Source organism: Cyprinodon tularosa, unplaced genomic scaffold (assembly GCF_016077235.1).
Source record: "Cyprinodon tularosa strain WSP-4 unplaced genomic scaffold, ASM1607723v1 ctg196, whole genome shotgun sequence".
NCBI classification, from domain to species: Eukaryota; Metazoa; Chordata; class Actinopteri; order Cyprinodontiformes; family Cyprinodontidae; genus Cyprinodon; species Cyprinodon tularosa.
The window spans coordinates 713,524-729,488 of record NW_024038715.1 but is presented as its reverse complement, the minus strand read 5'-3'; the positions used below and the strand labels follow the sequence as shown (position 1 = coordinate 729,488).

Genomic DNA, 15,965 nt, shown 5'->3' with positions numbered 1-15,965 from the left:
ATGTTTTTGATAAGAAATATTTTGGAGTTTTCATGACACATGTCTGTACCAATAATCTATTGAAGGCCTAGGTTTTGGCATAGCTACAATCCAGGCTTGTGTAAGCAGGTCAAATTTAATGTCAGTGTCATGAAGGCTGATAATGATTATCTTTTGTGAAATATGGATACCTTCACATCTCATGTAGGTTTATTTTCCAGTATAAAGGGCTGGCTTGTATACACGGAACTGGAAATGGTTTGCAAATGAAAAGCTGCAGCACTCCGATAGTGTCTGAAATACTCCTTTCTTCTATATAGTTGTTTTATGTTAGGAGCAGAGTTTAATGGGGGAATTTCTTTGTTGTTGGTCTTTTTGGATGTCTGTCACTTCACACTCTATTAAGAGATAACACTGACTTGGCTCTAAACTTAGAAAACATTTCACTCTATTCCAATTTTGGTTGCATATAAAATATATCATCAATAGCTGTCTGCTTAATGATGTTTGGTCACAGAAAGTCTCGTCCGTGTCCTGCCACAGCCTCAATTATAACCAAACTGCTCAAACTATGTGCAATTATATATTTATGTAGATTTAATGATGAACTTTTGATTTTTTTGCTTTTTTACGCAACTCTGTCAACTTATCTAATGTAAACTGTTGACAGGATTCACCACAAAAGCTTGATGGGACTCATCATATAATGTTAAAAGTTATTTTCTTCTTGCTTACACAAAACCTTTTGTGTAAGCAAAGAAAGTTAGCTGTATAATTAAGCACATTATGAACAGCATCCTTAAAGGCATCAAGTTTTTCTTCTGTTCAGGTTTGAGTTTCCATCTTGTTTGATGGCAAAAAAAATAGTATTTCAGATTCAGCAGATAGCACTTTTCTGAACCATGTGTTTATCTAATGTGTGTGGTTGCTTATCAGAAAATGACTTGGTATGACTAGACGGTAACATGACTTGGTAAACAGGAGTTTTTATTTAGAATTCTCAGGCTAAGAAATTAAACTCGGTCACATGGATACCACAGTTTAAAGCTACACACTGTTTACCTTCACAATATGAATGTTTGTCTGTGTGGGCCAGCAGCTTTGTGTTACAAATTATTTGTTTATTTGTTTTTAAGGAACTTGAAGCTGTGTGTACTAGAATTTCACATCTGGCCTTTGCAGTTTTCTACTTTTTAAATCCTTGACAAACAGCCCATCTTGCTTTGTAAGTTGGACTAGCACAGCTTTTTCTAGATGGAGACCAACTAAACACCATGACCTTCTCTGTAGCGTACGGGGCAAAAGCTCTTTTACTCTCCCCTCCTGCTGATTCCTCCACTAACTTTTTTTTTTTTTTTTTTACATCAATCCTTAAAGGGGGTTCTCCCTTTTGGAGGTTTAATGGGGGAAAAATGCCTGGCTAGGCTTACGCGTTATTTAAATATTTACCATTATTCCATTTTTGTTTGCAATATGTTTTGTCTTTACTAAGTCTCTTGAGAAATCTTGGCATTCTGGACTGAGTAGGTGTGCACTGTCAGCAGCTTTTCACAATGGACACCAGAACCAGTTTTCATTTGATTTATTTTCAGAGAGGTTTACAGGTTTTAAAGTAATTATTTTAGCATCAGAGGCCTCATTTACTAAAGACTACTCAGCCTTGATACTGAAAGTTTGCATTTGGGAGAAATGCATAAAATGGCCAATGTATGAAAGTGCATACATGTGTCATCACACACTTTATCGCTCGCTCCATCCTTGGGCCTAAATACATTATAAATCAGTATAATTACCCTGAAAGCAGCCAAATTATTATGAAAATAGTGCCATGCTGTCATGAGAGACAGCTTACAGCTTATTTAATATCATCAGCAACCTACTGAATAAAGTTGAATCAATAAAGTCCAGAGTTTGTAATAATAAAGTTTTAAGAAGGAAAAAGTCTGTCGGCATTTTCTGTTTGACATACTATGTATAAGGACCACACAGTTCGGTCTGTCTGCCACATTGATCCCAATTATTTTAATGTATATCGAATCATTATAATTCAGTTTCTTTTACGTCCCGGGCTTATACCATATGAACAGACATGCAGTAGGTTTTAAAGCATTTGTTGCTGCCATTTCTTGACAAAACTTTAGGCAGAGTACAGGCAGTTTGAAAAGTATCTGCTTGTCTTCCTGATATGGTGGTTATATCTACCAGGTTTTCAATTTCACAACCTGTTTTTTTTTTCTTTAAAAAACTAGCATGCATGTTCCCTCTGAAATGAACAATCATCTCACTGTTTGCTTGCATGACCCATTTTAGGGACAGTGCATTTACCCAGAGCTGCTAAAGCGGAGCAGTGCTGTTTTCATCTTTGCTTTAACCTGACCTATTTTGAAGCCACTATAGACTCATTTGTTTAAGGTTAATTTCTTCTATTGGGCTTTTATTTTCCATTCAGTAACATCTTTTTTATCTGTACATGAAACAGGGACATTTTGCATAGAAACTTGGTGGTCAATCGATCATGTTTGGGCGTAAGGTCTGTTCAGTTTTCGTATTATTAGAAATTTACTTAAGCCAGAAGTGCAGCATCAATATTAAGGGATACAGTCTTACGACGTGTCAATATCAACTAGGTTCTCCAAAGATGCTTTATTGTAACCTTAAAGGAATTGCAACGTCTTTGGGATTGTAAAAGTCCAGTGCATGTCAGTTGAACAGGAGTCACTTGTAGCAAGCAGTGGAACCGGGCGGTGATAAGCAGCAAAATGTGCCTGAACTGATAGCCTTAACCCAAACAAGAAGAGGGTGGCCGATAACACGCATCTGTCTCCCTGCATGTTGGCTCCCTGATAAACCTTTTTGGGTGTGTAAACAGAAAAAATAAAGTAAGAGAACTGTATATTCCTTTATTATAAACCATGCATTTCGATCAGGCATCTAACTGTGAAGCTCTGCAGCTTTTCTTTAACCCAAAAACAGAGGAAGTGAAAACTATTCATTGCTGGTCCATTGTAGAGAGTATTTTCAACATTTTGTCATGTTAAAGCCATAAACCTTAACTTGTTTTTCAAGGATTTGATGCGATAAATCAGCTTGCATGGTTTCATAAAAATATATTAGCTACACCACAGAAAAGCATAATTTGTATGATTTACATCTCAGTCTTAAAAGCTTTTCTTCTCCAAAAGTCCTGTGTTCATCTACATCCGTCTTTTCATCACTCCTGACCCTGCTAAAGGAAAGCATTTCCACAGCATTATGCTAATTATACCCATAATTCCCATGTGGGTGATGAGCAGTGATGGTTTATTCCCGCACAGTAAATTAGGTGTTGGTCTGAATGTTACATTTTAATCTCATTTGATCAGACGGCATTCTTTCTTGTTTTCTATTTTCCCAAAATGTAAACTTTTTTTTTCTCTTTGAAAGATCACTCTTCTCTTATTGTTCTTTAATTAAGGAAGAAATAACACACAAAACAAATTTGAATCAGAATACCTCTAATAATAGGCTATTTGTAATTTGTATAAACATTTGTTTGAGTTTAGAGGTAAGGTGTGTGTGTTAAAAGATTTGCAAAGGGTTGCAGAATGATGATTGAATGTGATGTGTTTGTTAAAATGTTTAAAATGAGTCAGAAGCGGGAAAGCAGAGACCCTTCTCAAAGTTGCAGGACCTTGGGTTTCGACAACTGTCCTAAACCTAAACATGACAATTGAAAATAGAGGTGACAACTTCAATATCAAAAGCATGTGTAAAGATGTATATTTGGAAAAAAATAAATCCAGTAGATGAAAATTTGCCATCTGGAAAAGTACAATAAACTTACCATAGACCACATAGAGCTTGTGATATCAAATTTATATGTGGTGGTAGCTGCAGACCAAAGCTGGCTTTGAAACAATGCATTGCTCATTGAAGTTTGAAACTGTGCATAGAAACATCTGTTTTGTATTTTTGGATTACTAGATCTGAAGCATCCCTGAAGTTTTGTTTCTAATATTGTTCAAAGCATCTTTCATGAGGCGGTCTGAATTCTGGGCAGCTCATTCCATCCCACCACAGACACTTGAGCAACATCCCTTTCCTCTTCCCTGTTGCGGTGCTTTTGAAGGTTTACAACATTTGCTTTTGTATTCTACCTTTTATGTAGATTTAATCTTAACATAAACATGTTCGGTTTTGCTACTCACTATCTTCTTTGACTGATTTAATTTTGTTTTAAATGTTGATGTAAGTTGGACTGCTTTTTATATCACCACTAATTGTGTATCTTGGCATCTTATCTTGGGTGGGCTTGGACAAATAGCCTAATTCTTTTAAGGATGGCTCATAGAGACTACTGATGTGCTTTATTAGTGCAGAGTTGGTTTCATTTTGACCTGCTTTGTTTAAACCAAATAACTCAAAATAGTTTTAATAGCAAAGCCTTAGAAGAGCTAATTATTTTCTACTCTCAAGCTTCCAAAGCAGTGTTCGCCTTCTATTCTTCTTCTATTCTACTATCAGGAATTTAATGTCTTTTATCTGCCTCTTAACACATTGAAAGTAAAGTCGGAACATTTCAATGACCAAATAGCACCAAATATAGTAAAAGCAGATGGATGGCTTTATGTAGACATAAGATTTTTAAAGATGTGTCCTTGGTGAACCTGCAGCCTTTGGAAACTACTGGTGGCCTAAATATTAGTCAGCTAACTTAGCATGAGCTACTTGTTGAAGAATACCGCTTGCACTCACCAAGAAAGCCAAAAATGTAACTATATGGCTGATGCAGTTTGATGGCTGTCTATTCGATTACACCATATTCAAAGTCAAAGAAGCGAGCCAACCTCCTTCAGACATTCCCAGTAGGAGCCTTGTGTATATACGATGCCCTTTTCCTTGAACTTCAAATAGCATATTTCCCAAAAAAAATTAAAACATCCTGTGGCATCTTTCACACCTATAAAACCATAATATCCTAAATGGTAGGTGTTTAGCTGTTCCTGATCTTAAAACCAAGCTTAGCAAATGTATATTCTGCTTGTCATGATTTAAAAGTTCTTGAAAATAGGCGTTTCAAATTTTTTAGTTATTCTGCAGATGGATGTAATATTTAACACATTTTTAAGTGTAAGTCACCCCCATGTAAAAGCATAAGCTAGAGACCCTTAGGGGGCAGGACTAGGTGACAAATTGCAACTATTGCATAGCGAATCAATCTTACATTCAAATGTAAATGAAATGCACAGCAACTAGCAACGTGTCCCCCTGCTTAACCCAGTACATGTCAAGGCCCGTCTCAAGTTTGCTAGAGAGCATTTGGATGATCCAGACGATGACTTGGAGAATATCATATGGTCAGATGAAACCAAAATAGAACTTTTTGGTAAAAACTCTACTCGTCGTGTTTGGAGGAGAGAGAATGCTGAGTTGCATCCAAAGAACACCATACCTACAGTGAAGCATGGGGGTGGAAACATCATGCTTTGGGGCTTTTTTTCTGCTAAGGGACCAGGACGACTGATCCGTGTGAAGGAAAGAATGAATGGGGCCATGTATCGTCAAATTTTGAGTGAAAACCTCCTTCCATCAGCAAGGGCATTGAAGATGAAACGTGGCTGGGTCTTTCAGCATGACAGTGATCCCAAACAAACCGCCCGGGTAACGAAGGAGTGGCTTCGTAAGAAGCATTTCAAGGTCCTGGAGTGGCCTAGCCAGTCTCCAGATCTCAACCCCATAGAAAATCTTTGGAGGGAGTTGAAAGTCCGTGTTGCCCAGCGACAGCCCCAGAACATCACTGCTCTAGAGGAGATCTGCATGGAGGAATGGGCCAAAATACCAGCAACAGTGTGTGAAAACCTTGTGAAGACTTACAGAAAACGTTTGATCTCTGTCATTGCCAACAAAGGGTATATAACAAAGTATTGAGATTAACTTTTGTCATTGACCAAATACTTATTTTCCACCATATTTTGCAAATAAATTCTTTAAAAATCAGACAATGTGATTTTCTGGATTTTTTTTTCTCATTTTGTCTCTCATAGTTGAGGTATATCTATGATGATAATTACCGGCCTCTCTCATCTTTTTAAGTGGGAGAACTTGCACTATTGGTGGCTGACTAAATACTTTTTTGCCCCACTGTAAATGTACCAAGCAGTCAATATTAGGCTAAAACCAAAGCTTATATTTATCGTTTTTACAGAATACTTAAGAACTAGCTTTAGTAACAGCTCTCCAATTGCACCAGAATGTCTGATTGTTATATTATAAACAGCATAGATTGCACAAAGCTGCCCGTTAATCTTTGCTTCAAAGTAGGTATATAAACAGAGTTGTGATGGACTGATCCAAAAGCTGATGACTGAATTAAAAGATACATCTTTTCAAACAGGTGTGTTCACTAATGCTTATTTCTGTCTTTTTTATCTTTGTTACAGAATTTCTGTAAAGAGCACATGGCCCTCATCCTGCTGACAGACATGGACCCCCTCTCTTCCAGTCCAACAACACTTGATGGTGGCCCCCTCTCAGAACCAGACTTACCAACTGAACACGACGCCAAGCAGGAAACAAAGGCCGTGACTTTAACCGTCCACCTTTACCACCTGGGGAAGATTCAAGGAGGGCATAGCTGTTCAGAAGACACCCTCACATTTCCACCTGGAGATTATGTAGCAGAGGAACTGTGCATTGCTGCTGCCAAAGCTTGTGGTGAGTCCTAATAGGATTTCAGTTCCCAGAATTGACCAATCCAGCTGTTTGTTTGGTTTCGCATTTTCTCTTTTGCTGATTTACTATTCACTTAGGTAAATATTGAAACATTTTAATTAAAATATACATTTAACCCTAGAACAGAGTGCATCTGGGGTTTCTAGGCAACTATTTGCTGTAATGTGTTTACATGTTTCATTTTAACATTTGGTAGTGTTAACATCATGTTCTCATTTCTAATTGTTCCTGTAACAGTGTTTGGTTCTGCTTTTGATAGAGCTGTGTGCCAAAACAAAAACACCCTTTCTAAATGTGGCACAAGAGAAAAAGCTGTTTTAATTATTTTATCATTATCAAGCAGATGCTTTTAATTGTTATTCAGGAAACGATTATTATACTGTTTGGTACGCTGATTAGAGATTTCTTTAACGAGTTGGAGCATTTGTAATCCTTTTTCCCAATGGTTTTTAAAGATAAATCATTTGGACTTTTGGAAGATCCTTTAAAGTAGGGCTGGACGATATAGAAAAAAAGCTTATAGATAAAAAAAAATGCATATTGATCAATATCGATAATTATTGAAAAGATTTGAAACCATATTTTATGTGCAGCTCCGCCTGGACTTTTTATAATATTGCTAAATGATTTAATTTTAACAAAGAACACAAAAACAGACTTCCAATTAAATCTTTATTTAACCAACTTTAACCATAACAGAATTGTTTTAAAGAAAAATAACTTAAGAGACCTGAGTTATGTTATTAAATGCTGACAAAGAATAAACTAAAATGACCAGAAAAGTGACCAAAATAAATATAACAAATAAATAAATAGAATACCCTATTTGGGTGGGAATAGTACACCACCAGCTTGTGGTAATTAAAAGATTGTAGGACTAGGCTACCATGTAAACAAACTCCACTCAACAAGAACAAAAACCCAAACAAAAATCAACTCACCCTCTAGCCTAACATTTCTATGGGGTATTTTTTCTCACCCTCATTCTTCTAGAGCTTAGTTTCCTGCTTTAACCTGAGTTATTACTTTGAATTTGCTGGCCCCTCAGCATTTTTCTCTCAATTGTTAGAACTACATGGGAAACTGCCCAGAATTGAAAATATATATATATTTTCCCGAAATTCCCGAAGATTCCTCGGAGAACGATGCAGACCTACATAGCTCGTACTCCTGCGGGTGTGAGCGGCTGATATGATTAAAAAAAAAGTTAGTTGTGTTATCAGACTTGGTTTTCACTGGTTCCCTACACATTTTACAGATGACTGTGGTTTGTTTTTTGTCCGACTTGCCATAACCGAAATACTGCCAGACTGGCGAACAACAAAAACCCTTCTTTGGAACAATTTCATCCGCCTCTCCTTGCTGCGACATCTTCATCTGCTCTGTACGTGTTGTGATTTGCGAGGGCGGCGCTTTGTGATGGCGTGCCTGGGTCCGCGATTGTGATTGGTTAGAAGAAAGTAGTGACTAGCATCAACCTACATGATAGGCTACAATGAGAATGAAGGAAAACTGTGTTTCTTTATCGAACTTTTATCAACCCCCTTTTTTCTATTGCGCCACACGTCTATCGATCGATACATATAGTTATTGAATTATTGCCCAGCCCTACTTTAAAGTGCTGCTGTGAAGCAGGTTTTCCACCATGACCTTATTCAAAAATAAATATCAATCCAGGCTCACGAATGAGTACCTTGAGATGTGCTTTAGAATGGCTTTGTTGCCAATCGAACCCAGTTTTAAAAGCCTTGCATGGCAGACTTAAGTCCACTGCTCTCATTAAGCCAAAAAAGAGTTCAGGTGTTTTATAAAATTTGTGATTAAGTAAAATTGTCTATATACCAAACTGAACCATTGTTCTCTACTTCAAAAAACACTTTAGATTTTAAAATAGAATTTTTTTTATTTCTTTTTATTTAACGTATAACATGGATAAATAAAATTTAATACAGTGTTAAATTCTGTTTAAAGTGAGGCTTGCTTTGGCGCAGTGGTTAGCACACACGACCTAGGGAGGCCTTACCCCCAGATTCCACATACTCCGTCAGCGCTCTGCCGGTTCAAGCCCCGACTCTGACTATCAGTGTCGTTGTTTCCTTGGGCAAGACAATTCACCTGCATTGTCTACTGATGGTGGTCAGAGGGCCCGGTGGCGCCAGTGTACGGCAGCCCCGCTTCTGTCAGTGAGCCCCAGGGCAGCTGTGGCTACAATGTAGCTTGCCACTATCAGTGTGCGTGAATGGGTGAATGAATGTAGTGTAAAGCGCCTTGGTCAAGTCTCCTAACTTGAATAAAGGCGCTATATAAGTACATGCCATATGCCATTTACATCGTGCGGAGTACTTGTCTTTCATGTAAATCAATGAGAGCATCCACCGCTAATCCTTTGCACGTCACCGTCCACATGCGTCTTCTCGGTCCCTCACAATAAGGAGCAGAGCTATTTTTTGCTCCGCTCTGGTTAGGTCAAGATCCGCAATTGCAATCGCACCTAACAGGAAAAACAACGACGAGAACATCTGGTTTGTCAAATTAAAATATATTAACGACGGATTGGTAACTACAAATTAGAGAAAGATTCTTATACATTCCCAAAAAGCGTTTAATTAAATGATTGGATGCAAACTATTGGTACTTCAACAGACCAGGAAGCAGATTTCTCATCTCCCTCAAATTATTTATTTTATACCGAGAGGGTTAAAAGTTTTATCAAATCCATTCAAAACTTGTGCCTCTCACAATTTCAAAAGAAACTTCTTATTTCAGACCTGGATGAAGAGATGCTGAGTTGGAAGTAGAGAACAAACATAGTTCATACAAACCATGGAGGATCCTAGATATCCCCAGTTATCAGTGTACATGAAATATGAAGGAGCTGTACGCACAGTTTCATGACTCTTGTTTGTGTATATATATATATATATATATATATATATATATATATATATATATATATATATATATATATACACATAAAAATAACACGACAAAATCCATCATCTTTACCATTGACCGGCTGCAGCCATGTCCCAAATTCCTCGTTTTCCAGTCACTTTTGTTGAGATTTGCATTTTCCCCATTCTCTTGTTTTTTCTCCGCCTCAAGCTTCTTTTCCAAACAACTGCTTTACGATCAACTGCAAGCAGTTCCACCCAAATTAATTGCGATATACACTATATTGCCAAAAGTATTTGCTCACCTGCCTTGACTCACATATGAGCTTAAGTGACATCCCGTTCCTAATCCATAGGGTTCAATATGACGTCGGTCCACCCTTTGCAGCTAGAACAGCTTCAACTCTTCTGGGAAGGCTGTCCACAAGGTTTAGGAGTGTGTTTATGGGAATTTTTGACCATTCTTCCAGAAGCGCATTTGTGAGGTCGCACACTGATGTTGGACGAGAAGGCCTGGCTCTCAGTCTCCGCTCTAATTCATCCCAAAGGTGTTCTATCGGGTTGAGGTCAGGACTCTGTGCAGGCCAGTCAAGTTCATCCACACCAGACTCTGTCATCCATGTCTTTATGGACCTTGCTTTGTGCACTGGTGCACAGTCATGTTGGAAGAGGAAGGGGCCAGCTCCAAACTGTTCCCACAAAGTTGGGAGCATGGAATTGTCCAAAATGTCTTGGTATGCTGAAGCATTCAGAGTTCCTTTCACTGGAACTAAGGGGCCAAGCCCAGCTCCTGAAAAACAACCCCACACCATAATCCCCCCTCCAACAAACTTTACACTTGGCACAATGCAGTCAGACAAGTACCGTTCTCCTGGCAACCGCCAAACCCAGACCCGTCCATCAGATTGCCAGATGGAGAAGCGCGATTCGTCACTCCAGAGAACGCGTCTCCACTGCTCTAGAGTCCAGTGGCGGCGTGCTTTACACCACCGCATCCGACGCTTTGCATTGCACTTGGTGATGTATGGCTTGGATGCAGCTGCTCGACCATGGAAACCCATTCCATGAAGCTCTCTGCGCACTGTTCTTGAGCTAATCTGAAGGCCACATGAAGTTTGGAGGTCTGTAGTGATTGACTCTGCAGAAAGTTGGCGACCTCTTCGCACTATGCGCGTCAGCATCCGCTGACCCCGCTCCGTCAGTTTACGTGGCCTACCACTTCGTGGCTGAGTTGCTGTCGTTCCCAAACACTTCCATTTTCTTATAATACAGCTGACAGTTGACTGTGGAATATTTAGGAGCGAGGAAATTTCACGACTGGATTTGTTGCACAGGTGGCATCCTATCACAGTTCCACGCTGGAATTCACTGAGCTCCTGAGAGCGACCCATTCTTTCACAAATGTTTGTAAAAACAGTCTGCATGCCTAGGTGCTTGAATTTATACACCTGTGGCCATGGAAGTGATTGGAACACCTGATTCCAATAATTTGGATGGGTGAGCAAATACTTTTGGCAATATAGTGTATCTGACAAAAATATTTTCATAAACTTTTTATTTTTATTTTTTTTTAAATAAAGCATTTCAAATGCCACGATAATCACATTTAATTAGTGCCAATTAAGGCCTTAATTTAAAAAATAATAGTTTAATGATTTGTAATGATCCGCCGAAACCCTGGTTCATTTCCGCATGTTTTGCTGCTTTGAATGTAACAATATCACGCATACGCTCCTCATACTGAGGAAGTCGGAGAGGAGCAAGACGGGAGGAACAGTGGAGGCTATAGGCCTTGCTTTGCGCAGGCGGTCTGGAGCGCTGCAGGGCGGAGACACAGGATGTGGGATTTCGGGTTAGTCCTCAACGCGGGTGACCTGGGTTAGAATCCAGCCTGTGGTCCTTTCCCGCATGTCTCCCTCCCTCTCTCATACCCCCCCTTTCCTGTCAGCCTACTGTCCATAAAACAGGCCACTAGTGCCGTAAAAACTCAACAAAATTCTGTTTAAAGTAACGGATTATAATTAAAAATGTCTCCGGACCTTTACTGGTTGATAAATTTCTTTATTCGGACCCAGCTGATTTTTAATTAGCTACCCCTGATATAGTAGATCAGGAGCTCGACAGATGATCTATGCTGCAGGCTCTAAGCTCACAAGCTTCTTTGAAGGGAGGATAAAACAAGGGTTGGTCTATAGGCTTCAACCAGAGATGTTCGGCACCACAAAGTGACATGTGTTGAGAACACTCAGCTTCATCTGCGGAGCAGGGGCCGGCTGCCAAAGAGAAAGATGCCTTAAGAAGCTAACAAGACTGACCACCTGGACACCCGGCGGGACATCAGTTACTTTGTTCTGTAATGGAGCGTCGGTTGACTTCACCTTAGGGTTATCATCACCATAAACATCACTGAAGGTGTCTTGCTGCTGTAATTTCAGAATATTTAACAGACAAATCAGTGAAAAGTAAACTGCGACTCTTCCACCATGCTTAAACCTGGTATTTAAATTTGAATAAGCACAACCTTTTTGTAGCATATCTGTAAAAATAACAGTATACTATATTTTAAATCAATGCAAATGGATCGTAACTAATAAGCTCAACAGGCTAGTTCTCAAAGGATAGATACGACTCATAAATCAGCAGACATAGACTAGAAGTTTGCAGTTGCGAGTGCCTTGTATCTATAGTGAGGAAAATTTATACACATTTACAACATCAGTAAAACATCCAAACGGCCATATAAAATGTGCAAAAGAGAAAAAAAAAAGAACAAAATTAATCAATTCCACAATTAATAAACCCACATCCCTTTAGTTCATTCACCCCAAGCTGGAGTTGATTAAAGGTCCCAAGCAAGTTCATTTTAAAGTGCTTGGTGCAGTGCAGGTCATGGTTTGATAGAAGTCAGAGCAGAGTGGAAAAAGAATTGTTTGTTGGTTGCAAGGAGCCTCCCACCAGCCTGGCAGGAGATTTCACGCACCCAAAAGTGCAATCTTTCTTGGGCTCTAGGCCTGGACCTAGATCACCATCAACACCTGGCCTGAATAATAAAACAGGACCATTTTCTCAATATATATATATATATATTAAATAATCAAAACATTCTAGTTTGCACAAAAATTCAGTTAAGTGGCACTCGTTGCACTACAGATAATTCCAACAATAACATCCAGTCAATATGCATATTCAGTAAATATAAAGGTTCAAATAAATTACTTCCATGAAAAATCCAATAAATATGCATGAAATGTAAAGAAAACCTAATATAAACAAGTGCTCAAATATTTATGGAACCTCATTGTTCACATATGGGTTGTTCAAAGCTAGTACGGGCATCTGTTTGTATAGTCAGTAATTCAGCAGGTAGACAACAAACAAAGACATCAATGAGCTAACGTTAAGCCACACAGAAGAAACTCTCACCAATTCTGTAGTTTGTATCTCACACAAAAAGTTTTTCCCATCTTATCTTGGCTAAGTAGTTATCCTGCAGCTCTGCTTCTCCCAACATGCCCTAATCATTCATACTTCCCCACTCCAACTAATAGACCTAGCTGATAGGCTGTGGTACATGTGACCCTGATAGTTAACAGCAATTGGCTGTGGAGTAATGAGGGGATGGAAGTTAAAAATTACACAGATTTGATCACTGGGATCTTTCTCTATTATCTATTCATGTAACAGGAAATCACTGAGATTTACACCCGGGTTACATTTTACATTGATCAGATTTCTTCTTTAATAAATCCCTTTGTGATCAATAGATTATTTTTGAATTAACTTTAATGGAATTAGAATAAAATAAAAAACAAACACAAAGCCACATCCCAGAGGCGGTCCAACAGTCCCATTTCTGTGGGGCTCTATTATGGCTACAAAATACTTTCCTGCAGCTTAATAGTGCATATCTACAGAATATTGAGGGAAAAAAAATACGTAATATGTATCTTTACAAAGACCATCAGTATACAGATATTGAAGGGAAATTGTAAAAACTCCCCCACCTTAAAAACACCTGATGGCTCACAGCTGCTGCACCATCCTTTATTATCTATGCAACGCTGTGTAATTTAACAAGGCAATAACAAGCGTGCCGCTTTTTGGTACTCTGGTGTTCTGTAATAGGCAAGGGGATTTTTACCACAACACCAGCCGACCTATTTAGAAAAATGACTCAATGTAGCTGTGATGTCTTATCTATGTATCTATGCAATTCAGAGATGTGATGAAATTTGTTTTTCACAAGAAATTGCACTAAAATTTTGTAAATGAAGACTTTTTCATTTGAAATGTGATAGCCTTTTAAGCTTCTCAGCAGTAGGGTTGGATTTTAATAGATAATAGAAGGCCTTGGTAACATGTCTGCTAATCGAGGAAAGCAAGACCAATTAAATAGACCTCTGAAGGCCCAAATCTGTCTGTAAAAAATTTAGTTTTTTTTTTTTTAAGTTTTTAAAAAAAAATACATTTTCTTTATGTAATTGGATAGCCAAGGATGAAAGTTGGAAATGTCAAGTTACATGGAGTTTTGTGGTGGACCCAATTACAGAGATGGACGCTGAGGGGGTCTCTTGGTGTTTTAATAAAGAGCGGTGGGAACAGAAGCATGACAAACAGAAACAACAAATCAAGAAACACAGGAACCCTAAAAAAGAGGATCACAGAGCTTAAGGAGGGAATGAAAAGAATGCAGCCAATACTAACTGCAGAGGAGGAGTATATATGGCAAACAGAACAAAAAATGCAGTAATCAACTGATTGGGAGCAGGTATGGACAGAAGGATCTAGAAGCGAGCTAAGGGAAAGTGGCACAACATAGGCTACGTTCACACTGCAGGCCTTGATGCTCAATTACGATTTTTTTGTGTGAAATCCGATTATTTTTTTGTCTTGCCATTTATATTTCTAAATATATGCGACTTGTATGTGATCTCCTCTGTGAACTGCAGTCATACACCGCAAGTTTCCCGCATACGCAATAGAGGACTAGATGATGTCACAGGCCAGCATGCTCTGTGTTTACGGAAGTAAACATGGGTGGTAGTGCCAGCGCGCATCTAGCGGTTTTTCCAACCATAAAAACTCTATCTTTTCAATATGGTTAAACATAAATACTGCTCTCCGCATCATCATCTGCCATGGTTGTTGTTTTTCTTGTCGCTTCTGCGTAGCAAGACGCAGAATAGTGACATTTGTCGGGTATTAATGACATTCAGGTAGGATGAATCCGACCTGGCCGTTCACATACACGGGTCGCATTTGAAAAGATCAGATTCGTATCGGATTCAGGACCACATAGCAAAGTGGCCTGTGTCGCATTGGAAAAAATCGGATCTGTGTTGTTAAGACAGCTATGAAAAGATCAGATCCAGGTTGCATATGGGCCAAAAAATATGATTGGGGTCACTTCAGGCTGCAGAGTGAACGTAGCCATAGAGTAACCAAGAAATGCAACAGGGCTTTATTCTAACTAGAAAAGAACTTAAATGATTTTAAATGGAAATGAGACTAATGACTTGGAAAACAAAATGACATAAATCTAAATGTCACTGGAAACTTGAACAGAACCAAATACCTAGATCATCAGATCATGACTAGGTGGTGATGGGGTCGCAAAATGGCATTGACAATTTGATTGGAATTTTTCCTGCACTAACTGCTGACATGTTTGATTCTAATGTTTTCTTGGTTGTGAATGGTCTTTGCAATAATTATTAATCAATTGCATCTAGTTTAGTTAGTTTAACTGTCAGGCACTAGTAGCCATTTAAAGTGCATAAGTAGTGGCTCAGAAATTTATTTTGAACTGCTGATTTATTCAATAAAGTTGATTTGCACATGATGAGATGCAATAAGAGCCCAAAACAAAATAAAGATAAGATTAACATATTCCCTATTTCTTTGTTTTTATTTATATTTAATTTTATATGGCAAGCAAAAATAGCTGTTCTCCATTTCTCTACATTATGTAACAAAATTTGTTGGAAAAAAAAAAATTGTTTGTTGTATTTTGCGCCGAAGTTAAAAAACGAATGATGTGCAGATTCAAATTTATAGCGTAAAAACATTTATTGGTGAATATGAATAACAATTTGAGTTGGATTTTATTTGTATGTGCTACATAGACTTTTTTGTGTGCTGAGAATGCAGAAGCAGTGTTTACAGTTTCTCTAAATAAGCGTTTTTTTTTTTCTTGTTTGTGTTTTATAATATTTCTGTTCAGTACTTTCTGTTTTAGGATTGAAAAGACACTAAAAGTAACTTTCTGGCAACAAGGAGGGAAAATATTCGTTATTTTCATTGTAACAGTTACAACTTCAACATTTTCTACAACAGGACATCTGGACGCAATACTTTTCCATCCCTTTTTAAACCTTTTGA

General features: G+C 38.3%; 1 protein-coding gene across 1 annotated transcript in view; it reads left to right on the top strand.

Moving 5' to 3' along the window:
• jak2a (Janus kinase 2a) overlaps positions 1 to 15,965 on the top strand; it is a 50,054-nt gene that overhangs the window by 13,790 nt on the left and 20,299 nt on the right. Inside the window, exon 2 of the mRNA XM_038283673.1 lies at positions 6,399 to 6,672. Coding sequence (XP_038139601.1) covers positions 6,417 to 6,672 — 256 coding nt within the window. The 5' untranslated portion in view covers positions 6,399 to 6,416. The remainder of the gene's footprint in view (positions 1 to 6,398; positions 6,673 to 15,965) is intronic.